This window comes from Fulvia fulva, chromosome 9 (genome assembly GCF_020509005.1).
Source record: "Fulvia fulva chromosome 9, complete sequence".
NCBI lineage: Eukaryota > Fungi > Ascomycota > Dothideomycetes > Mycosphaerellales > Mycosphaerellaceae > Fulvia > Fulvia fulva.
In genome coordinates, this window is record NC_063020.1 from 847,458 (window position 1) to 870,676 (window position 23,219).

The 23,219-nt window shown below is 51.9% G+C and overlaps 6 protein-coding genes across 6 annotated transcripts; 3 read left to right on the forward strand and 3 right to left on the reverse strand.

The window, feature by feature from the left end:
- Window positions 1-1,359: 1,359 nt before the first annotated feature.
- Window positions 1,360-2,802, forward strand: CLAFUR5_09025 (uncharacterized protein; the record flags this gene model as incomplete). The annotated part of the gene is made up of 3 exons (XM_047908173.1): window positions 1,360-1,815; window positions 1,934-2,642; window positions 2,732-2,802. 3 exons carry the CDS (start codon window positions 1,360-1,362, stop codon window positions 2,800-2,802), a joined length of 1,236 nt encoding a protein of 411 aa, XP_047766175.1.
- Window positions 2,803-4,407: 1,605 nt separating this feature from the next.
- Window positions 4,408-5,876, forward strand: CLAFUR5_09026 (Mitogen-activated protein kinase; the record flags this gene model as incomplete). Its single annotated transcript, XM_047908174.1, has 2 exons — window positions 4,408-5,471; window positions 5,675-5,876. The coding sequence occupies 2 exons, from the start codon at window positions 4,408-4,410 to the stop codon at window positions 5,874-5,876; spliced, it is 1,266 nt and encodes a 421-aa protein (XP_047766174.1).
- A 743-nt stretch (window positions 5,877-6,619) lies between these two features.
- Window positions 6,620-7,321, reverse strand: CLAFUR5_09027 (uncharacterized protein; the record flags this gene model as incomplete). Its single annotated transcript, XM_047908175.1, has 1 exon — window positions 6,620-7,321. The coding sequence occupies one exon, from the start codon at window positions 7,319-7,321 to the stop codon at window positions 6,620-6,622; it is 702 nt and encodes a 233-aa protein (XP_047766173.1).
- A 993-nt stretch (window positions 7,322-8,314) lies between these two features.
- On the reverse strand, window positions 8,315-9,150 carry CLAFUR5_09028 (uncharacterized protein; the record flags this gene model as incomplete). Its single annotated transcript, XM_047908176.1, has 2 exons — window positions 8,315-8,728; window positions 8,818-9,150. The coding sequence occupies 2 exons, from the start codon at window positions 9,148-9,150 to the stop codon at window positions 8,315-8,317; spliced, it is 747 nt and encodes a 248-aa protein (XP_047766183.1).
- A 3,895-nt stretch (window positions 9,151-13,045) lies between these two features.
- Window positions 13,046-13,971, forward strand: CLAFUR5_09029 (Clock-controlled protein 6; the record flags this gene model as incomplete). The annotated part of the gene is made up of 5 exons (XM_047908177.1): window positions 13,046-13,301; window positions 13,355-13,392; window positions 13,502-13,593; window positions 13,645-13,814; window positions 13,868-13,971. The coding sequence occupies 5 exons, from the start codon at window positions 13,046-13,048 to the stop codon at window positions 13,969-13,971; spliced, it is 660 nt and encodes a 219-aa protein (XP_047766182.1).
- Window positions 13,972-14,783: 812 nt separating this feature from the next.
- CLAFUR5_09030 (uncharacterized protein) lies at window positions 14,784-15,638 on the reverse strand (the record flags this gene model as incomplete). The annotated part of the gene is made up of 1 exon (XM_047908178.1): window positions 14,784-15,638. The coding sequence occupies one exon, from the start codon at window positions 15,636-15,638 to the stop codon at window positions 14,784-14,786; it is 855 nt and encodes a 284-aa protein (XP_047766649.1).
- Window positions 15,639-23,219: the final 7,581 nt, after the last annotated feature.

Below are 23,219 nucleotides of genomic sequence, written 5' to 3' on the forward strand. Positions count from 1 at the left end.
ACGGTGTAACAGCCGAGCAGCCCTCACGGTCGGCAAGAATGCTACAAATGATCGAGGATCTCGATCACGGAGCATGTTCTGGACGAAGGGCGAGGGGCCAGGCGACATTGCGCTGTACTCATGGAGAAATTTCCAGGTTGGTAGACCATCGGGGGTCTCAGGATGTTGTAACATCAGAGCGGCTTCATGGAAGGCTCGTGGATTGGCGCTCCGTAAGAAGGTCGGCAAGCTTGTCATCAAGTACCGGAAGTTTGGTCCAGACAACCGAATATTGGTTCCTGCCTGATGCTTTAGGAGCCAAACCCCAGCCGGTGTCAAGGGGATACCGCGCGGCTGCGTGCGTTTGATTGGCCGAGAAGCGCCGATAACCGCGCGAAAACGCTGCACTGCAGCGTCCAACCCATACAATTGGTCAGGCGACCAATACGCCGTAGAGTCTAGCATATGCAACGCTATCTGGCCCTCCCACTGGCCAGCACTCACTCTCGTTTGAGAGCGACGTCTGGGAGAATTTCGATAGCCACTCCAATACCGAGTCGCTGGCACTTTCACCGATGAGGCAGTGAACGAGAGCCCTGGTGAACCGTGTATGCAATGTCAAGTCGTGATTCCTGTAGCCAGCCGAGTCCAGGAACCACTTCAGGGCATGCGTTCCAGGCTTTGCTTGAATGTAAGGTTCCTGCTGCTTCCCGAAAACACCTGCGGAGGCGAAAATCTTAGAGAGCTTTGGTGACATCCTCGAACTGAGTGGAAGGTGTTTGCAGCACCTCAAGGATCTCTGCTGACGTTCTGGAAGAGGGCACAAGGACTGTCGCCCAGGTAGCGAAGTGTACGGGCCGAGACTTCAGTGGGAACTTCTTGAGGTAATAGTCATAGAAACGCTTGTTGTCATGGGTATTCGTACAGTCAGTGTCGGACTGCGAGCCTGTGATGTTTTGTTGTGGCTGCTCCTTGCTGCTCGAAGATTTGACTCTACATTGGGCGTATGATCGAGTTGCCGATGGCCGTGCAAGTCGGGCACTGGTATGCAGCGCTGTTGCCCAGGGCCGCAGGCTGAGATGCATTGATGATGGATGGGTGCAAGGGCAACAGTTGCACGAACGTTGTCGAATATTTGAGTTCGCACGTGATCGTGCTAGCATGCCTGCGACGCGATGAAATACGTCCTTCCCACGCGACACTGTGACATCACTCATACCAAATGTAACGCGATGTGATATAGGCTGCGAACATGTAAGGCTCATCGTTCTCAACGAGATCGATCCCTCCTTCATCTAGATCGATCTCCCTGTTCTCAAATCTCCTCTTCTACCGCTCCAGCCTCTCCTTAACCCTCGTCTATAGCTTCAATCACACACAATGGCAGGCACGCGATCATCAGCAAACAATACGCCAGAAAAGGCAGGCACGAAGCGAAAGGCGACCGCCAGCAGCCCCGAAGGCAAGAGCAAAGGTCGACCCGCAAAAGGACAGAAGACGCTCGAGGAAACAGTCGCTCCTTCCAACGATGAGGATCTTATCGACGCCGATGTGGAGGATGAGGACATGAAGGAAGTCGAGGCCAATACGACTGCCACAAAAGAGGACGAAGCGCCCCTCAAGGAATGCGCGAAGGACAATACCCTGGACCAAGTCAAGGCTGATGAGAACGAGGAAGGCACGACTAGCAAGCCTGAAGAGAGCAAGAACGATACCAATGGCAATGCGGAAGGCACTGCTGTGGAGGAGGACAAGGAGCGGGAGAAGGCACAGCCGTCAAATATCATGGAGAAGGGTATAATCTACTTCTTCACACGGGGTAGGGTTGGAGTTGAGGTATGCAGAGCGCGTCGTGCAACACTCAACCCTCGAGCCGAGCCCACTTCTGAGCCACTGGTAGCATGTGCTGGCTCGCGAGGTAGTACCCTGTGGCCATGGCTAATGTTCGTTGCAGGATCCTAATAGCGTGTCCGATCTTCAGCGCAGCTTCTTCGTGCTGAGGCCACTACCGCCCGGTGGCAAGCTCGGCGAGGGTGCAATTCAAGATGTTGGCAATAACCGTCTAATTGCCTTGCCAAAGAAAGTGTGGCCGAAAAGCGGTGCAGACAAGTTCATGGCATTCGTGGAGAAGGCGAAGGCGAGTATGGACGACCTCAAGGAGACGTTCTTCCAAGGCTCCACCTACAGCACCAAGACCACCGGCACCAGACACACGCCCGAGGTCACTTCCTTGGGCGAGGGAGTTTATGCTCTCGTTTCGAGTGGTGAAGGCCGTACCACTACTCATCTTGCCTATCAACTCACGATCCCGCAAGAGCTTGGAGACGTGCAGAAGGACGTTGGCATTGCCGAGAAAGGCAGCTTCGTGATCTCCATGAAGAATCCTGAGGGTGGTGCTCCATCATATGCGTTGCCCGCGACGGCGGAGTATCCGAAAGAGATCTTGGAAGAGTTCGGGAGTCTTGCGTGGCTGCCTGCACGGCCGGCGCATTTGGATTACGATAACGCTGCATTCCTGCTTATTGGCGAGAGCTTTGACGACGGCAAGGACAAAGCGCTTGAGCCAAAAGCCGAGGACCAGCAGAAAGACGACAAGAACGTACCAAAAGAGGAGCTCGAGCAGCTTGAGAAAGAGGATGAGCACCGAATCGATGCCCTGAAAGGTGAGTGACTGATTTTCGCGCAAAACGTCGACAGATGTGCCTCCAGCAGCCTCCAGACCTCCATGAAGATTTGACTGACTTCGAGACAGGTGATGACACAATCTTCGAAGATCTTGGAATCTCATCCAAGGACTATCCGAAAGTTCCCTCCACATGGTAGAGCAGCATGACCGGAGTGCTAGTAGCCCTGTACAAAAGTGTCATTGTAGCATAGATCAACGGGAAGAGCAAGGCCAAAGGTATACAGAACGATAGATTTCGGCGTCGTTGCGGAGCTCTGTGCGACTGAAGCATGTTATTGCCGAATCAAGAGGCTGTGTGTCGACGTAGACGCGTCAGACAGAAGCCATCGTGCACAAGTTTTCTCAATTCATTCGCCGGCGCATGGTCACTACGATATAGAGTGATAGCTGTCCACGGTCGCCGTTGAATCATGATGTTCCGGCACTTCAGCACGCGACTCTCTCACAATTGTCGACCTTGTACTGGTGTAGGCTGAACGTCTTTGAACCAGAGCCTGTCTCCCACGACCTCTCTGTTGTAAGAATGTCGTCCATGCTGTTGAGACGTCGTGCGGTACCGGCCGCATGGTCCGAGACGTGGTCGCATTTCCGTGGCCTGCATGATGCAGCTTGTGCCTGTTGCCCCTGAAGTGCTGACTGTGCTGCTCTGAAACAGCTGGTCCTCTCAGGCTGGCGAGGCGACGGGACCATCCAGTATCCGCTCGTATGGTGCAGTGATTGTCTCAGCCCAACGACTCCCGCCGAGCGCCTCGCTACAATGTGTGGACGAGTAGGAGCAGTTCTAAGCGCCCAACGAGAAATATGTGATGTCCAAAGATCAGCCCCGCATTGCAATTGGTGGGTCCCTCATTGGCAGCGTGGGCAGCTTTCTGTTTCAACGCGCCTTCCCGTCCGAAACAACATCTCTCTAGTCCAGAGGAGAGTGTGAAGACCGAGAGATTACCTTGCGGCGCCTATCGAGAACCAACGTCTTCGACGAGCGCGCGGTAGCTCAAAGCAACGGACTGCTATAGCGGCTACGACGTGGACACCCTTGACCGTGCTCAACGTGGCTAGAGAGGAAGTAAGTAGAACCTACCAGCAGTGTCGAGTGATATAGGTCGCGGCGTCAGACTTCCCGTTGCTGCTGCATCGTCTGTTCACTGCCGCAATCGGACGTGCCTGAGTCGCTGACCATTGTATCCACCTTCCAGCTCGAACAGAATTGCCACCTCTCCACCACCCCCGACACCACCCAACAACGTCATCCTGGGGATAGCGGTGTCGAACACGAGGCATACAAAGCTTGAACAGCTGCTTGAAATAGCTTTCTTCGCCATCACAACGAATTGACGAGCACGGAGAGGAGAGACAGGAGGTACGTGGTCAGAGAAACACCACCACACGCGGCCGTCGCAGCCAGGCCAGCCATCACAAATAAGTTGCCAAATGCGGTGACCTTGTGCATGGGGAGCACGTGGCGGTGGACCACATCCCAGAGAAAGCGACGGCGATTGGCATTGTGCTACACGGTGCCCATTGACGGATTCGGAGATTGGCGCTGACTTTGTGTCACCACAGCAGAATCACCTCCTCGCACGCAAGCAAGCAGTTCACCCGACACGAATTGGCTGAGCTTCTGATCACCCCCTCTCGATCGCGCCTGCCTCGACTTCAGCTTCAAGCAGCACCGCGACTTCCTCCCACAGCTGCTGGGCACATCGAATCGGCCATCACAGGAACGACCTTACAAGACCGCAACCATGTCTCGAGCACCACCTTCACAGGGAGGCTCGCGCAAGATCAGCTTCAACGTATCCGAACAGTACGACATTCAAGATGTGGTTGGAGAGGGCGCATACGGAGTCGTCTGCTCGGCGCTTCACAAGCCGTCAGGACAAAAGGTCGCCATCAAGAAGATCACACCATTCGACCACTCCATGTTCTGCTTGCGGACACTCCGAGAGATGAAGCTTTTGCGGTACTTCAACCACGAGAACATCATCTCGATTCTCGACATCCAGAAGCCTCGCAACTACGATAGCTTCACCGAGGTCTACCTCATCCAAGAGCTCATGGAGACAGACATGCATCGTGTCATTCGCACCCAGGAGCTGTCCGACGACCACTGCCAGTACTTCATCTACCAGACTCTGCGTGCGCTCAAAGCCATGCATTCCGCGAACGTTCTCCACCGCGACCTGAAGCCATCGAACCTCCTTCTCAACGCTAACTGTGATCTGAAGGTGTGCGACTTTGGCCTCGCGCGTTCAGCAGCGAGCACGGAGGACAACCAAGGTTTCATGACCGAATACGTGGCGACTCGTTGGTACCGCGCACCCGAGATCATGCTCACGTTCAAGGAGTACACCAAGGCCATTGACGTGTGGTCAGTCGGCTGCATTCTGGCAGAGATGCTCAGCGGCAAGCCTCTCTTCCCTGGCAAGGATTACCATCATCAACTCACCCTCATCCTCGATGTTCTCGGCACCCCAACCATGGAGGACTACTACGGCATCAAGTCTCGTCGGGCTAGGGAGTACATTCGGAGTCTGCCTTTCAAGAAGAAGATTCCGTGGAAGGTCATGTTCCCGAAGACCTCGGACTTGGCGCTCGACTTGCTCGAGCGACTTTTGGCTTTCAACCCGGTGAAGCGCATCAGCGTTGAGGACGCTCTCAAGCACCCATACCTCGAACCATACCACGACCCAGAAGACGAGCCGACAGCGGATCCAATTCCGGAAGAGTTCTTCGATTTCGACAAGAACAAGGACAACCTGTCCAAGGAGCAGCTGAAGAAACTGATTTACAATGAGATAATGCGGTGGTAGGCAAATTGGTACCTATCGCATCGTGAGACATGCTGGACGTGTCTGACGGTGTCGTGCTGGTCGCCCACTTCCCTTGAAATTGGTCAGGATACGCTAACACATCACAGAGATCTACCATACGATATCCCTTTCCATTTTCATTTTACGAAATGTAATACAGCCTCACCCTTCCAATTGCTGGTACTAATGTCCTCTGTAGCAATAAATCTTTCCCTGGATCTCCTGCGAAATACCTCCGACCAATCAGACACGACAGCGGCATCAGCGGTGCTGCCGACGACGACTCAGCTTCTAAGATGGAATCAGCGAGTGGCCAAACTTCCATTTCTGCAACCTCTGGCGACATCCAGGTCTACCTCGATTCGAACCCACTTCTCGAGAAGCGGCCTTTCACCTGCTAGGAATGCGCGGATGCGGCAAAGAGTGATGCAAGCGAGAAGGACGTTCCAACTCCTTGGTACTCTACCATTTGGCGTTGGCTGTCTTGAGCTTGCTTGGCTTTGCTGTGTCCACAAAACATTGGCTACTCGACTACTTGTTCGACTCTACTTTTGATGAGCTTCTGGGGAGCCTGCTAGAATGGAGGCCTGGACAGATGATACTATGACGCATTGCAAAGGCGTATGGGAACAAATGATGTGCACAACAGCTGCACGGAAGAATGCGCTGAGCTAGAGATGGACCTCTATACGCGCAATGGAAAGTTACCGAGTTTCAGTGAAAGTATTTGTCTACTGTATCGTGCTGTTGATAATGTGCAGCATCTCCCGCCACAGGGCGCGTCACGCTGATACCATTCTACAAGCAATGGCCATGGCATTGGCGAGTCCTTTGTCCTATTCAAGCAGAGGCGCAAGATTTGGTCGCGTTGTGGCGCCAAAAATCTATGGCTGCAGTGAGAGAGGCTATGGGCACAACACACACTCCTCTAAACACAGCTTACCCATCCCTTGGGTGCTGCGACGGAAACATAGCAGCATGACTTTTATTCCTGGTGTCCAATATTCCAGTGATGATTCTGTACACATGCTGTAAGTCCTTCAGACCAAGACACGGCTTCACAGTGGCACAGAGATATGCATTAATCATAAGACAACCACCGCTTGACACTCCGCAGCCATAACGAGCATTGACGTGGCGCGTTCTACACAGCATATGCCAACGCCGCAACACCAACCGGAACCAACACCTTATACACCTCCTTCACAACTCCATCCGAAGCCGCATTAGCCACCATATTGCCCGTCGTCGCCTGCGGCAGCGGCGACCACGTTGAAGAAGTGGTAGGTGTCGGTCTCGCAGAACAGGCCTCCGTCCGCACCGCACCAGCCGTAACCGGAATCGAGAAAGTCGGCGCAGAGCTCGCAATCGTCATCGTCTCCACCGTCGACAACAACGTAATCGTCCTCCCCCTTACAGCTACATACCCCGACGCCGAGCACACCGCCTGCGTAGCCACCTTACTCGGACCCCCGAAATCACAGCTCTGCGTCACAACGCCGGAACCTTGCCGGACGACTGTTGAGTAAGCGAGGTCGTAGTTGGTCGGGCGTGCGGTTACGGTGATTTGGACTTGGGAATCGGTTGCGCAGATTGTGTTGGCAGCTGGGGAAGTGCTGGCGCAGGCGAGGATGAAGGTTGTGGCGGTGGGGTCGGCGCAGAGGAGGGAGGGGGTAAAGCCTGGGATTGGGGTGGTGCCGTCTAGGAGGAAGATGCCGGTTATTGCTGTGGTGTTGGATGGGGTTGGAGGTAGGGTTGGGGTTGGTGGAGCTGAGCTCGCGGCGGTGGTGGTGGTTTGGGCGAAGGAGGAGGCTGCCAGGGCGAGGAGGAGGATGGTGTTTAGCATGTTGATTGTGGTTGAAGTGACTTTCTGAGATCGTAGTGCGGACCTATAAATTTTCTGTCAAGGTATTTTATGCTGCAAACAGATGCAGCTGGAATGTCTCCCCACGTGAAATGCCGCTGCAAGTTATTGTTATATGAGGTCGGTTCCTTCTTTGTTATGAGGCACAGCAGTACAGCAGCGCCATAATAGTGACGTCTGAGGTCACGCAAAGCAGAACTGATCCACTATATAAATGCATCCCAATCCTTTGCTTCTTGTTCCCTCGGAACTGTGCATCTTGGCAGGAACCAACTTGTTACGTAGCTCTATTGTGCCAGAGACGTCGTCCTGTTCATATGACTTATCATACAGATAGGATATGTAACAAACCAGAGTGGTGCGGTTTCGTTGATGAGGAGTATGCAAGAGATGAAGCCATCCAGTATCAAACCAGATGAAGTGAAAGTTGAAGTGACACCCGGCTCGTCCGGCCCTTCAGCCCGGCAGGGATGTCGGCTACCAGATCCACATAGACTGGGCATGGAGAACCAGAGCAACGGCTTGCTCACCAAGTAGGTCATCGGAAGAAGAATGTCGCCCGGGGCTGTCGAACATCGACAATCATGTAGTTGTCCTCCATGTGTGGTTCGACGCATAGATCGTCAACCGAAACCAGACGGCGAGGCACACTACGCCTGTTGCTTGGAGTGAGGGACGTGTAGGCGTGAAAGAAGTTGGCGGTTTCCTTCCAACGATAGCAGAGGCGGATGGAGCGTGTCAATGATGTGCGGCAGTAATCTAAGTGGCGTTGGCCACCATCAAGCCTATTAGTGTATCAAGACATATTGACAGTGCTTGCCACAACCGACAAGGTACTTCGTCCGCTCGCTCCAATCACAATGCCACAGCCTCCGCACCAAGATATGCTCACTGTCATCCTCAATGTAATCTACGAGCAAGCGAGTCAAATGCTTGAGGTCGAGCAACGCAGACCCATTAAAGCCAGCCCGACGACTAGTCATCTTCTTCATCATGCTCGTTCTCGTCCTTGAAGGTGTCCCTGAACAAGCGGGCCAAGCGTTGGAGGTCTGCGAGCTTCATTCCATTGAAGCCTTCCTGGCGACTGACCACTTCCAACGTCTTTCTCACGTTGTCAAACATCATCTCAAGGCTGTTGCGAATCTTCTCGTTGCTCTGTGCCGGACCAGGGACCAGATCTGTCTCCACCAACTGCGCCGTCTGCACGCCACCGTCGAAGTGTCCTACCTTCACCTTCACCCTTGCAATGACTTTGCTGATATCGCAGCAACAGCAAGTGACCTCGAAGACCACCTCTCGGAAGCGCATGACCTCGTCGGGGATGGTGCCTGTAGTCGCTAACTTGGGCAGCGTGATCTTTCCGGTGGTCGACCATCGCTCGTGTCCAGCCTGGCGTAAGATTGTTAGCTATACATCCTGACAGCACGTATGAATGGCTCAGCAACTGCTGTTGAGCTGGAGATGGAAGGAGGACGTACATGGTGGCGGTGTCGATAACGGACACACCAGTTGCTACGGACATCGACGACGATCGGCGTGTTCTCGAAGAAGAAGGACAGTGCTTCGCTGAAGATGCCAGGAACCTTGATGCTCTGTGGGAGGCGGATGGTTTCGAGCGGCGTAGGCGCGTCAGCGGCATACGCCTTCTCATAGACAAGGTGTCGGATCTCTGCGGGCAAGTCCGTGAAGCGGAAGATCTTCGCTCGAGTGCGTGTGCGCATGTTATGAGTGGAAGCTGGTGCAGATGGGTTGAGCTTGCGCTTCTTGCTTGGAGGCGCCTGGCGTTGGGCTCGAGACCGTGTATTGGCCATGACCCTGGTATCGCGAGGAGCAATGATGTGGTTGGGTGGTACGCTGAGGGGGTTTTGTGTAGCTGTGTTGTCTGTTGATGAGCAAGCTGGATGCGGTGGTACGTTGGAGAAGCTGCGAGTCGGTGGCCGTAGCTCGAGTCGTGGTCGGTAGCAAGGATGGAGCAATACAACAAGCAATCAATTGAGTTGTCGGCGAGCTGTCACTAGAAGTGAAGCTGTCTGTGTTGTTGTGTTGACGTCGGAGCTGTCAAGAAGCCGACAAGGAAGCCGCGAGTGCCTTGGACAAGGGTGGCGGCTTCGAGATGCTAGCGTGAGATCCGCCAACAAACGGCTGGAAGGTGCTGGTCGAGAGGCAGTACATCCAGTCCTCCACGAGTTCCTGATATACGACCGTGACACCAATCCCCCCAATAGTCTCCAAAGCCCGTCACTGCTATGTGTGTTCCATTTCCAGCTCCGCGCTCCTCGTCCGTGCACCTTATGTTCCAATCCGGTGCATATGATAGTGTGGTCTCTATGAGTGGGTCTAACACAACCAAGCGCTGGCTGAGCAAGACCAGAACGTCCCAGCCACTTACATTGGTCACATCTGGCTTTCAGTGAAGTAACCTTCAGCGCCGTGGAGACCGGACTCACCTTCGACGCCTGGTTTCAGCCTGCGCAATACCGACAGGAGCTTGGCGCTCTGCCGGCCGGACCAAGGTGAGATAGGCGCGACCAGATCGTCCAACTGTGGTCTCTCGCGGCTCGGGGGTTTATTTCTTCATCACTGTATGAAGCGCCGACAAGCTCACAAATCTCAAGTCCTCATCGCCAAGATCGAGGTCATAGGTAGACGACGAATCTGGATTGCTGTGGTACAAGTTTGGTCGCATTTGGCTGGCCAGCTAATAATTACCCGCCTGACGCGACTGGATGGCTCCTCTCCCTCACGAGCCTTCTCGCTGGCTGTGCTGATGCGGTCGCCGAGAAAGCATCTATATCCAGCCGGGATGCTCGAGACGAAGATCTGTTCAGACAGATTCCTGCCCCCTTCCGCCAGCCTTAGGTCTGTAACAGTCAGTGGCCGCCCAAGAACCCATCGCGACCGTCTGGAATTGCAACCAAGTGAATCCTTCGTTTGTTGAAGTGATGGTGGGTGAAGATTCAAGGTCTGCGTTTGGGAAGCTTGCGCTGCATTCGACAGTGCTGGAGTAACGAAGCATCTTGATCGCTGTACACGTCGTTCTCGCAGGGCGTATTGATGGATCCAGTTCCTCAACTCTGCCGTACGAATATCTCATGCTTGTCTGCTGGGCCATGTCGCGCCAGTGGGTTACGATGGCAACGCTGGTAGTCAACGTCAGCAAGGAGAAAACTAATACTTACGCTTCAGCATCATCCATCAATCTACAGCTTTTCCAGGCACGTGGCTGCTAGCTCTCTCCAGACTACCACATAGTCTCGTCTGGTGAACATGCATTCGAAGTTAACGTGTTGATCTGCTACCTGTGGACGCGAGAAAGCAAGGCCTCTTGACTTGGACGATCTTCGTGTTACGTTATGACTACTCTTCTTGCATTCTCCATGCTTATCCTCGAGTCTCTTCCCAATGATCATGACAGACATGCTCATCGCCGTCTGAGAGCACGAGATCGCCGGGGACCATGCGTCCTGCTCCCAATACTCCGGTGAATATGTGATGCCGTCGGAGGTGCTACCCGCATCGCGAGCGGATTCGACGGTATGCATCATCCGAAGAATACTCCTTCAGCGATCGCGGTCGAACAGTACATTTGTGTGACACTGCATCCTCGTGGCGTGTGGCTTGCAGCGGGAGGGGATCTGTTGTGTTTTCGGTGGCTGGACAGAGCTGTCATGTCAGCACATGTATCACGCGACCATGCATTAATCCCCATGCGATGCTGCTCCAGCTACAGCTCCTGCGATTCACACCGTTGGGATCGCCGTCGGGCAGCGACTGTCGTGGTCGCGAAGACACGAACAGAAACCGCGGTGGTCGCAGACAGCCGCGGGAGGGAGCCATGCGTTTCCAGTTGCACGTTCCTCACATCCTTCGATGTGGACCTGGGGAAGGCGAAAAGACGAATCCTCGTTGTGGATACTGCAGTGTGGGCCTCTCCGTTTACCCTGCACATTGAGCGACCTCTGCAGCTGGGGCTTGCCGTCTTGACATGATCAGAAGGACTGGAAATGATGGCGATGCAGTGCTTGGATTCGGGAGTTGTTTCAGACAAGTTATCGAGAAGTCCTTCGTGGAATCCGGGCTCTGGGCATGTGCGAGACGACACGTCAACGGTAAACCCGTCTCCGCATTGCATTTCCAAGTACTACTGGCGTTGGGGAGGCGGACGCTGGGATTATGATGGCTTCTTCAGACAAGGATGCCATCCGGCCAGCTCCCGTCGCGGCAGTGCGATCTGTCCAGACCAGCATGACCCGTCGAAAAGGCGTCCCTTGAAGGCATTGCTACGGTAGAGATGCGTGATGCTTGGTTAGTATGTTCCTGATCTCTCAAGCTTTTCGAACGTTTGCGACGTGACAGCCCGATCTTGCTCCAGAGGCATGTCCTGGACAGATGTTTCTGTCGTCGCGGCTGATTCACAAGATGCCGAAGTCCGGCGTAGGAGTGTGATGTGTCTGCAGCGTCCCGCGGCGTGCTCCATGGTAATATCAGTGATACAGACTGCAGATCGACCAAAGCAAAGACTCATCTCGACAGCGGAGTCCCTGCACGGTGGTCCGCAGGCCCCCCTTGCAGCAGATTGCCAAGGATGGTGCTAGTCTGTTGTCCAGATGTTTTTAGACAGACTCCGCCAACGAACAAGGCGTTGAGATTTTGTGGACGGGCGGAACTCGTCGACGCTCATTTCGCTTGATGGCGATGCGCCGATGACGGCATGACATTTCAAACAGCTGCCACATGTGGAAATGCATCGCCGGCGAGGCTTTTGCGCAGGCGCGGGGGTTCTTGTGTATCAAGAAGAGGATCCTCATCTCAGGCGTGATGAACGCCACCGACCCTACCGCAACGGCGTGAGGCAAATTCCGACACAACACACGCATCGAATCGCCAGGAGATTGCGCTGAACGTAGCGCGATTGGTAGATCAGCCTCAGCAATCAGCAACCGCTCGAGACGGAGAGTCATCATCAACGACAAGATCAGCGACGAGATGTGCCGCAACAGCAGTGGCTGAGCGATTTTGGTTGTTGCCGTGATTTGCAGCGATGCACCAAGGACCACGCACTCTATCAACAGCATTTAATCAAGGCCTGTGGTTCAGCGTCCAATAGCAAGGACCAGGTCGGTGGCGGAGCAGCAGCACTGTGGCAGGCTGGCAGCGCTGCTCAGCAGAATAGAATCAGAATCACCACGTCCGCGACATCATCCCAGGCGGCGTCGCGTTCGTCGATCGCACTCGGCCGGTGGTACATACTACATAAGTTATTGCCCCTTTCACAGCGCACGATGGTTCGCTGTGCGGGTCGCGTGTGCGTGCGCTGAGCTGCGTCAAGGTTTGGCCTTAGCCGATCGCTCGCAGCGGGTTCCTTGCAGAAGCGTCAAGCTTGGCCGTCTGGAGCAAGCCACGACGGTTGGCTCAGGTTCTCAGGAGTGCGACTGCAGCGTGATTGGGCAGCCGCCGAATGAAGAACACCCGCGCAGGGAGACAGGAAGGTGCTGCCCGTTCATAAAGGCCTGCCTGCTTGCTGCGTCCGCTGTGCTTTGGCTTCCTTCCTCACAGCTCTCTCGTTCCACAGACAATCAACCACTCCGGTCTTTCTACCGATTTCACTCGTTTACAACACACCAACGTGCGAACGAAGAGCTCATCAACTTACACCCACCACCAGCCATACTTAATCACCAACCAACAACCATCTCAGCCATCAAGATGCAGTTCATCGCCGTCGTCCTCGCCGGTGCCGCTGTTGCCACCGCCAGCTACGCTCCTCCGCCAAAGGACAGCTACGAGGCACCAAAGTACGAGGCCCCAGCTCCTCCGGCCTACGCTCCCCCAGCGTACACCACCCCCGAGGCTCCAGTGTACTCTGCTCCAGCATACACCCCAGCGCCAAACGCCACCGCTTCCTACCAGAAGCCAAGCTACGTGACTGAGGTCGTCTCCTCGTACGAGACTTACTGCCCTGGTACACATGCATTCCAACCCTTCTTTCCACACGATGAACTAACATGTGCTCAGGCCCAACCATGATCACCCACGGTGCTTCCACCTACACCGTGAGTCCATCCAAGCGGCCAGAAGATGCCATTTTCGCCGCATGTCAGCTCGGCGGCAGTGGCCGAGTGACTACCTTGTTACAGATTGCTAACGCTCTGCGATTCTCAGGTCACCGAGGCCACCACCCTCACCATCACCAACTGCCCATGCACTGTCACCAAGCCAGCTTACACGTCAGTCGTCACCGCATGCTCTACCTGGTACACTTGTACTTTGTGAGGCGTCTCAGAATTTGACTAACGATCCAACAGTGCCCCAGTGTACAAGCCAACCACCCCAGTTATGGCTCCATCGATGCCAGCTAGCTACCCAGCTCCAGCTCCATCGATGCCACCCTACCAGCCACCAGCTGGCCCAGTCCCCCCACCATACCACGGCAACAACACCACTCCATACAGCCCAACCAAGCCAACTGGCACTGGTAAGCATTCCTGTGCCCTTCTCAGCCAGAGTCATCCACTAACATTCTGCCAGGTTCATACACCACTGCCCCACCTAGCTACACTGGTGCTGCCAACAAGGCTTCCTTCGGTGTTGCCGGCCTCCTGGCCGCCGCTGGTCTCGTTGCCGCCCTCTAAGCGGATCACATTGAGGCCTTCGCGACAATGGTTGGCATACGGTACGACAGGACCTGTCCTTCATCTCTTGGTTCCCAGACCCACGGCTACATGTACTCATCACACGACATGACACAAGCAGTTGTCTTCTTGTACTTTCAGGCATAATGCTCTTGTGTGAGCACTTAATGACACAGGCTGGGACACTGCGGCAGTTCATATATTGTTTTGCGCGGTGTTTTTATCGGCTTCTGCCAAGCCTCTGGCGTCGGGGCGTAGCATAGATACCCTCATGAGATGGAATGCTACGGCTGTAATATGTAATCAACGCCTCTGGAAGACGAGTTTTAACCGGCACCTTTTTCACTTCATCACGTCTCATCTCGTATCCTGGTCTCATTTGACTTCCATACCGACATGGTCTCTACCTCGTGTTACTTCGTTCGTACGGTTTGTGCGACGTTACTACTCGACCACGCTCGTTGACTGTTACATGTAGCATTGATCTTGGCATCCGATCGGTCGTCACTGCACAGTCCTCAGTGGTCTCGACCCGTCGAATCGCATCAGCGTCTATACGACGGATTGCTGGCTGTTGACGATTGTCGTCGCCACTGTGCGACGAGCTGTGTGCTTCATCGACGTATCAGCCACGCGAGGTCATCCCGACGCTGCATGCTGTGTCACTAGATGTTTCAGACAAGCTCTGCGGCACAAGACATTGGCATTGGCAGGCACATGGATGCAATCATGCAAGGGGGTCCTTTGTCCCTTTACAGCGATTGTGACTAGGTTCTGATCGGAAGATATTATGCGATGATCGTTCCGATGGCCTATCGTTGTTGCAAGATCTCGAAAGTGGGGATGGTGATTCTCAGTATGGGCCCAATGTGTCGTGAATGGCATTGAAGTCCAGAGCGTTCCCGAAGCCGAGTTGGTCGGGGAAGTATTCGGCTGGAAGTTTCGGTCCAGGATGCGTCGGTTAGGACTTCGTCGACGTTGGCGAGGGTGAAGCTGGGGGTCATGTCGACGGTATCTATTGGCGATGCATTGGTCCTCGTCTTAGCGAGGTCAGCTTCACTATCTGGTGTCGCGAAGGCTTGAGGCTGCTCACCAGCGCTTTCGACTACTGTTTGCAGGCTATTAGAGCTCTCGATGGGCCAGGCTTTGCTTGCGTCCGCGAGGGTGGTTCCGGGGCAACCGAATGCGTCGGACATGGTTTTGCTCGTGGATTCGGCGGTGCTTTTCTTGAGCATTGAGGAGAGGAGTTTGTGGCCGCGAGAGGCGAGGACGCTGTCTTTGCTGTTGCTGAGCAGGGTCATTGCTTCGTCGACTAGGGCGCGGTGCTCGGTGAGTTCTGAGTCGCCTGGTGCGCGATGCATCACATCGAGACAGAGCGTCACTCCGGCACCAGTGAGATGTGCTTGGTCATTCCATATGATGGGTCTGTTCGGGTCCTTGGACGCGGCGCGCGTTTCTCGGATAATCTTCTTCGAGGCATCGATGGATGCCCACCTGGTGAAAGCGTAGAAGGGATCGCGAAAGCTCCTGCCGAGGTATTTTCGGTGTAGTATGATGGTATTGTGGGAGGTGCGGACGCGACAGACACTTCGCGCCCACGGTAGCCCATGTTGAAGCTTTGTTCGCCGGGGCAATTGGCTTCGTCTCGAGCTGTCGTAACCTGGCATCGTGTTTGAGGACTTACTGGTAATGGGAGCTGTAATGGCAGGCGAGTGTGGCCACATGGAAGTCCACCATCACAGTTGCCACGTCGATAATATGGTTGGTGTACTCTACAAGCGCGCCGTCTTCCTGGCAGATGCTATCGTACGGCTGTGGTCTGGGTACTTGAAATTGTCCAGGTGGGATGCTGAACATGTCAGTGGAACATAGCGAGAACCTGCAGCGCTTCATTAGCACTCCAGTCGGACTCAGGGAGACGAAATACCAACCAGTCCTGGATCACAAGATTCCACCATATGCGTGTTCCCGTTTCCCGCACCATCGAGACTTCGACAGATGGACCATTCGGATTCGTGTCTGCCCGCGATGATACCCTGTGCAAACTCAGAGTCTGCGCTACCCTTACGGACGTGCCAAACATAACAAATTGTTGGTTGGACAACCCCAGGATATGTGAGGCGAAGGCGAGCACTTGGATAGTCTGAACTGAATGAGCACTCGGCTTTGAAGCATATCCTCCCAGAACGAGGCATTCCATCGCTGCTTCATGCCATCTTTTGCTGAGGTATGCCTTTCGGCCAGGATCGAAGCCCAATGCCTTGGCTGGATGGACCGGCAAGCACGTCAAGCTTACGGTGAGGACGGCGAACAGCAACCCGCACCACTTCACATCGTGGTTGTCAAATAAGATACTGCCATTTCCCCGCTTTAATGCTGCCTCGACTTCTTTACGGAAAGTCGGGCCATGCAACGTGTTGTGGACCCAGATGAGGCTGTACTCGTGGAAATCGACTAAAGACCAGATTTGTTGCTTGGGTGGAAGTGAGCGCTGGAGGTAAAGCATTTCTTGCTTTCGGAAGCGACCATAGTGGTCAACATCTCGAACATCCTGGTCAACACCGAGTTGCTGTAGGTAAGGATTTGTGGACTGGAGTACACTCTTGTCCTCTGGATCATCGGAAGCATTGTTATGACCCTGTGTAGGCAGGATACCACCAACCCATTGTTGCCATGGAAGTACCTCTCCGGCTTGGGGTACTGCATCACCAGGACTTGACCCTAGCTAGCATACTCCGCCTCATCTAAAGATCGGTGGCCTCTATATACAAGTGAGAAGTCTTCCGCAAAGATGGATACGCACGATGAATCAAATCCACCCACGTACAGATTCTTCGCAATGACTAGCTCCTTGAGCACGGGCTGTTCGGAGCGGCCCGAAGACGCATGACGAAAACCTGCAGCTTTATTGAGCGCAACGACCGACGAGCGCTAGCCACACCGTAGCCGTGTCGGTCCCCATGCACCCGCGAAGCGGGTGTTGGACAACCCAGTGATATTGGACACCTCAATAGAACCACGCTTTCCAACACGCGTATCTTCCATTCAACACGCGTTATCTCATCAATATGGTTGCTTCCATCTATCGTGAAGAAGAGGAGCTCATCAGTGAGGCCGTGCAGTGGTACTGCGACGCGTCAAATCCAGGTCCTGTCAAGCAGGTAGCCGCCAACTGGGGTGTCGATTACCAACGCTTCAGAAGACGACTTCTCGGTCACAACTCACGCAGCACACGGCCGCGTACGCACACGGTGTTGACAGACGATCAAAAAGCTGTTCTTGCAACCTACTTGAGGAGGTGTGACAAGATAGGCGTATCCGCGCGACTCCGGATGGTCCAGATCAGCGCAAATTCGATCCTCAAGCGATACCATACTGGACCTAGATCACCTCCAATTGTGAGCTCGAAGTGGCCACAACGATGGCTCAATCGACTCCAGAATGGAAGAAGGTGGAGCAACAACCATTGGAAGCAGCAAGAGCAGCGGCATGGGATATTGGTGACCTTGAATGGTGGTACAGCAAGCTGTTGGGAGACCTGTCAAGAGCATGGCATATTGCCTGAGGACATGTGGAATATGGACGAGACTGGCTTCCGCATTGGTGTTGCGAAGAACTAGTACGTTCTTACGCAATATCCGAAGAGGAAGAACTTCCTTCCTACTGCCAACAACCGTGAGAGCTGTACGGATGTTGTTGCTGTCTCAGCAGCTGGGCATGTGATTCTAGCCTTCCTCATCTTGATAGGGAAGATGCACCTGAATACGTGGTACTAACACCTTGAAGACGACACGGTTGTGGGTGTTAGTGATTCTGGATACACGAATGACCTGCTTACACTGGGATGGCTACGACATTTCAACGAGCACTCTGCGAAGACACAGCGAGGTGCATACAGGCTGCTGTTGATGGATGGGTACGGCTCTCACTTCACGATTGAATTCATTGAATATTGTGACGAGCATCTGATAATCCCCTTTGCACTGCCAGCCTATACAACACACTTTCTACAGCCCTTAAATGTGGTCGTATTCCAGCCTTATAAGCACTGGCACGTAGAGGCTGTGGATTCAGCTTCTCGCTATAGTTGCAGCGACTATAACAAGCTCGAGTTCTTGCATGACTTCGAGGCCTTCAGAAGGCAAGCAATGAAGCCAACAACCATCATAAGCGGCTTCGAGAAGTGTGGTATCTACCCCTTCAGTGGAGCCAATATTGGCTCGTGCAAGGCAAGACCTAGCTGCTCTTCGATCGAATAAACGAGTCTTAACACCGGGGCCGATTGTTAACGATAAGTAGCTTCCAACAACAGTAAGGACCTTCGGTCGATACACTGCTGCGCTTCTAGCTGATCTATTGATAGATGAGTCTATTAAGCAGCGACTGGAGCCACTCTTCCGTAGAGCCCAGATTGCTATCGTTGAGGGCGCCGAAGCAGTAGCTGAATTGAACAACACTACGGTCCGCCAGAACGCTCGTAACGCTCGCAACACTTAGAAGAGACAACACCTTTAGCGTGGAGGTGTCATGAAGGCTATCAACGTAAGAGATGCTATACAAGAACGTGAAGAGAACACAGTAAAGCAGCTTGAAGCCTAGCTAGCGCGTGCAAGAATAGGTGAATTAAGACACCGGATAAGCAAGATTATGAGCTATATCAAGGGGACATACAACAGACCTGCTTATCTAGTGGAGAGACGGAAGATTATGCCAATATGGCTTGCCTATATGGACGATATAGCCAATAGATAGTTAAATACACCTTATTGATATCGTTGAGGTGTCCAATATCACTGGGTTGTCCAACACCCGCGAATAGAGCTCTATATTAGCCCTAAGAATTCCTTAGGGCCCTTTTGATTAGCTAAAATCAAGTTGCTAGAATTTAACTAATTGAAGTTACGTATAACGTGCTTCACTACCGAGCGGGCTATACTACCGAGCGGGCCACTTTTGCTAAGAACTGTACCACTTCTATAGATATAGCTATACAACCACTATTACAGCGTATATTGTCTTCAAACGAGGCCAAACTGGCCTTAGCTGTCTAGGCCACGAAACGCGACGCGACAATTACGAATCGACTTGCTATAAAGGTATACGACGCGTCTCGAACTATACTAGGGTATCGATTAAATAGACGACCTCCTCGGGGTGACCGCGAGCCCAATTCGAAGAAGCTTATAGAGCTAGAAGAGAGGGTGATACTTAAGTACATACTCGAGCTAGATCTTAGAGGTTTCCCGCTATTAAAGGCTAGTATACGAGCAATAGCCGATTTATTACTATAAGAGAAGGGTCTTAAGCCCGCTAGTCTTAATTAGACAGACAGGTTTATTAGGCGGTATCGTGAGCTAAAGGTTTATATAACATATAGATACGATCGTTAGCGAGCCCTAATAGAAGATCTAGACGTTATCGAGAAGTAGTTCTTACTTATACGTAATATAAAGGAGAAGTATAGTATCCTTAACTAGAATACCTATAACTTCGACAAGATAGGGTTTATAATAGGTGTTATTACGTCTTAGAGCGTCGTTACGGGTTTAGAAAGGCGTAGTAGAAAAAGGAAAGTCGTTTAATAGGGCAATAAAGAATAGGTAATAGTGATTAAGACTATCTATATAGACAAAATAGCGCTCCTACCCTATATTATCCTTATAGGCAAATAGCGTATTAATACCTAGTACTAAGACGGTAACTTAGGTCTAGACTAGACAATCGGGCTAATAGAGAACGGCTAGACTAATAATAAGTTCGGTATACGGTAGCTAGAGCATTTCTAGAAGTATACTATAGCTCGTACGACTAGGGTATAGAGACTATTTATTATTGATAGCTACGAGAGCTACAACTTAAAGGTATTCTAGAATCTATATAAGGAATACTATTTGTTAGGGCGAGAGCCTGGCCTATAAGATATAAGAGTAAAAGCGAGAATATAGGTACGAAGTGTAGATATAAAGGGTATAGTATAATTGCTATACAAAACAAAAGACGAAGAAAGCAAGAGAGGCCTAGGGAAGGCCAGATACTTATACGCGACCCTCGCGAGTGCATATCCCCGCATTAATAGGGCTAACCCGTACGAAGCCGCGCTTAGTAGCTTTACTCAAAACCTTATTCCAACCTGCCCTACGTTCCGAGTCTTCTACGTGCTTCTTCTAGGGTCTAGCGTAGTCGCGAGTGCTCGCGGGAGTACCGTAAGTTATATAGTCACGAGCCGAAGTGAATCTATTAAGGGTTAGTAGAGTAGTAAATTTGGAGGGCTAGGTCCTATAGTAAGTATTACGGGGTATATAATTCTTAGCGCTTATATACTAAGCTAGGCTTTCACTTCTTAACGACTTCTAAGCACTCTAAGGCTCTTCTGTCCCTACCTTCTGTACACTCTATAGGGAGACTATAATAGTAGCCCCCCCGAATAAAGCTAAGTTCCTACGAAGCCGTAGTAGTTTTATATATCGAGGATGTTCAGCTTTAGTACTAGGCCTAGGCCTAATATTATAGTCGATATACTATTAGTAAGCCCCGTCGAAGAGCTTAGATTCGAAAAGCCTACCGATATTGACCTCTAGGCCGTCTACGCGGGCGTAGTATTCTTCGATTGCTTAACGATTAAAGATGATATGTTGGATAGGTTCCTATAAGGTATCCTACTTAGGGTAACCTTGCTATTCGACTTTATACTTGATCGGCGGTAGCCCTTTAACTTCGTTAGGCTCTACGCGGATTCCCCGGATCTTACGGACGGTATAGTCGTTAGAAGGTAGGTTAATAGGCTCGTCGACTTCTACTTTATCGGGAGGACCTAGTATATCTTAGTTTTAGTTCGGGAATAGGTCCTTAGCCGACGGCCGAAGGCGTACGGGATAGAAGACGTCGTAGATTTTTATATTCGTAGGAAGAGCTAGACGGTAGGCGTATAAACTAATACGCTCGGTGATCTTAAAAGGACCTAGGTTCTTCTAGCTTAGCTTCTTAGAGGGGCGGTCCGTCTTGATATTCTTAGAGTTAAGGTAGACTATATCGCCTACTTAGTAGTCGGGAGCTAGCTAGTGACGACGATTAGCTTGATCTTCGTAGATTGCTTATACGTATACTATCTCGTCGTAGACTTCTTTATAGATCTATAAGAGTATAGTAGCGAACTCGTCTACTACTTACTCGTTTACGTCTTCGGTAGGCGGGAGAGGCTCTTCTAGTTCTATACCTATACGAGGGTAGTAACCTCTCGTAGTATAGAAGGGAGAGTAGCTAGTAGTCTCCGAGTCCTAGTTACGAGTAGCGAACTCTACCGTAGGGATATACTAAGGCCAATCCTTCTAGTAGTAGTCGACGAAGTAACGAAGGACCTACTCGAGGATAGCGTTCGTAATTTCGGTCTAGCCGTCGGTCTGTAGCTAAAAACTAGTCGAGAGGCTATACTTAATACCTAGGATAGTATATAGACGCTTCTAGAAGTACGAGATGAATTAGGAGCCTCTATTAGAGTTAATGCTGTCCGGGAGGCCTTAAAAGCGCTAGACGAATTCGTAGAATAAGCGAGTAGTCTCCTTTACGGTTATACTCTAGTACGGGATTATATACCGGTCCTTAGAGTAACGGTCTACGATTACTAGAAGGGCCTTTACCTTTACGCCGCTAAAGGTCTTACCGTAAGGAAGATCGGTAATAAAGTCTATAGTAATATACTTCTACGGACGATTAGGAGCCGGGAGAGGGTATAAGAGACCGTAGGGGCGGTAGCGGTTAGCTTTAGCTCTTCGGTAAGTAGCGTAGTTTAGTACGTAGCGGCGGACGTCCTTCTAGGAATACGGCTACTAGTAATACCTAGCGAGGAGCTTATAGGTCTTAGCTACGCCTAGGTGACCCCTAGAGGCGGAGTCGTAGACAATTTAGAGAATCTTAGCTTAGATATTAGAGCCTTCGGGCTACGGTACGTAAAGCTTCTTACGGAAGTAGACGACACCTTCCTAGAGCTCGTACTTAGATAGCGAGAAGCCCGGGAATGTCCTCGCGCTAGATTTAAGGGCCTAAACTAACTCTTAAGCGACTAGGTCGGCATCGTACGCTATTCGTACTCGTACTATAATGCCTTTAGGTTGCTCCTTATTATTAAACCCCTTAAAGTCTAATTCGGATAAGCCTTCGGTCGTTACTAAGCCCTCTTTATTATCGTTCAAGTCCTTAGCGTCCGAGGCGTATTTTTTAGGCTCGGGTTCATTATCACTCTCGTTAAGATAGGTAGGAGCGAGTATAAGAGTAGTAAAGGAAGCGGCGAGCGTAGGCTAGCCGTTTAATAGGTACTCTCGAAGCTCGGAAGAGAGGTTATACTCTTTAATAACTTGTTACTCTACGATTTACTAGCCCCCTCTTCGATCAACTAGAGAGTTACTAGGGCGGCGGGTAAGGGCGTCGGCTATCGAGTTGGCCTTACCGGGCGTATACGAGATTATAAAGTTAAACCGGGAGAGGGACTCGCTCTAGCGGGCCTAGCGACGATTAAGTAGCTTGCTCTTTATAAAGTAGACGAGGTTCTTATAGTCGGAGCTTACTTAGACGGGTATAGTAGAGCCTTCGAGCTCGGGCGCTACTCTTAAAAAGCTTTAACGATAGCGAGAAGCTCCTTGTCGTAGATCTCGTAGTTATACTCCGTAGCGGTCATCTTCTTAGAGAGGAAGGCAATAGGTAACTAGGGAGATTTAGGCGAGCGGCGTTATAGTAGGACACCGCCTACTACGCCGTCGGATACGTTAGTCTCTATACGGGTCTCTAGTTCGAAATCGAAGTACTTTAGGAGCGGGTTCTTAATAAACTTCGCTTTAAGTAAGTCAAAGGCCTCCTAGTATTCGTCGGTCTAGGCAAACTTCTTACCCTTACGCGTAAGCTTCGTTAAAGGGTATACTACGCTCGAGAATACGTAGATAAAGCGGCGGTAGAAGTTAGTAAAGCCTAGGAAACCCTAGACCTCCTTAACGTTCGTAGGAGCATCCTATTCGACAATAGCGTCGACCTTCTCTTAGTCTATCTTAATACCGTCTACGGTAATAATTAACCTAAGGAACTTGACTTCGGTCTTCTTAAACTCGTACTTATCGATATCGAGCTATAAGCCGGTATCTACGAGCTTCTAAAGGACCTTATAGACGTACTCGCGGTGCTCCTCCTTAGTCTCGCTATAGACTAGGATGTCGTCGATATAGGCAGTATAGAACTGATTAAGGAACTCCTAAAGGATGTTATTA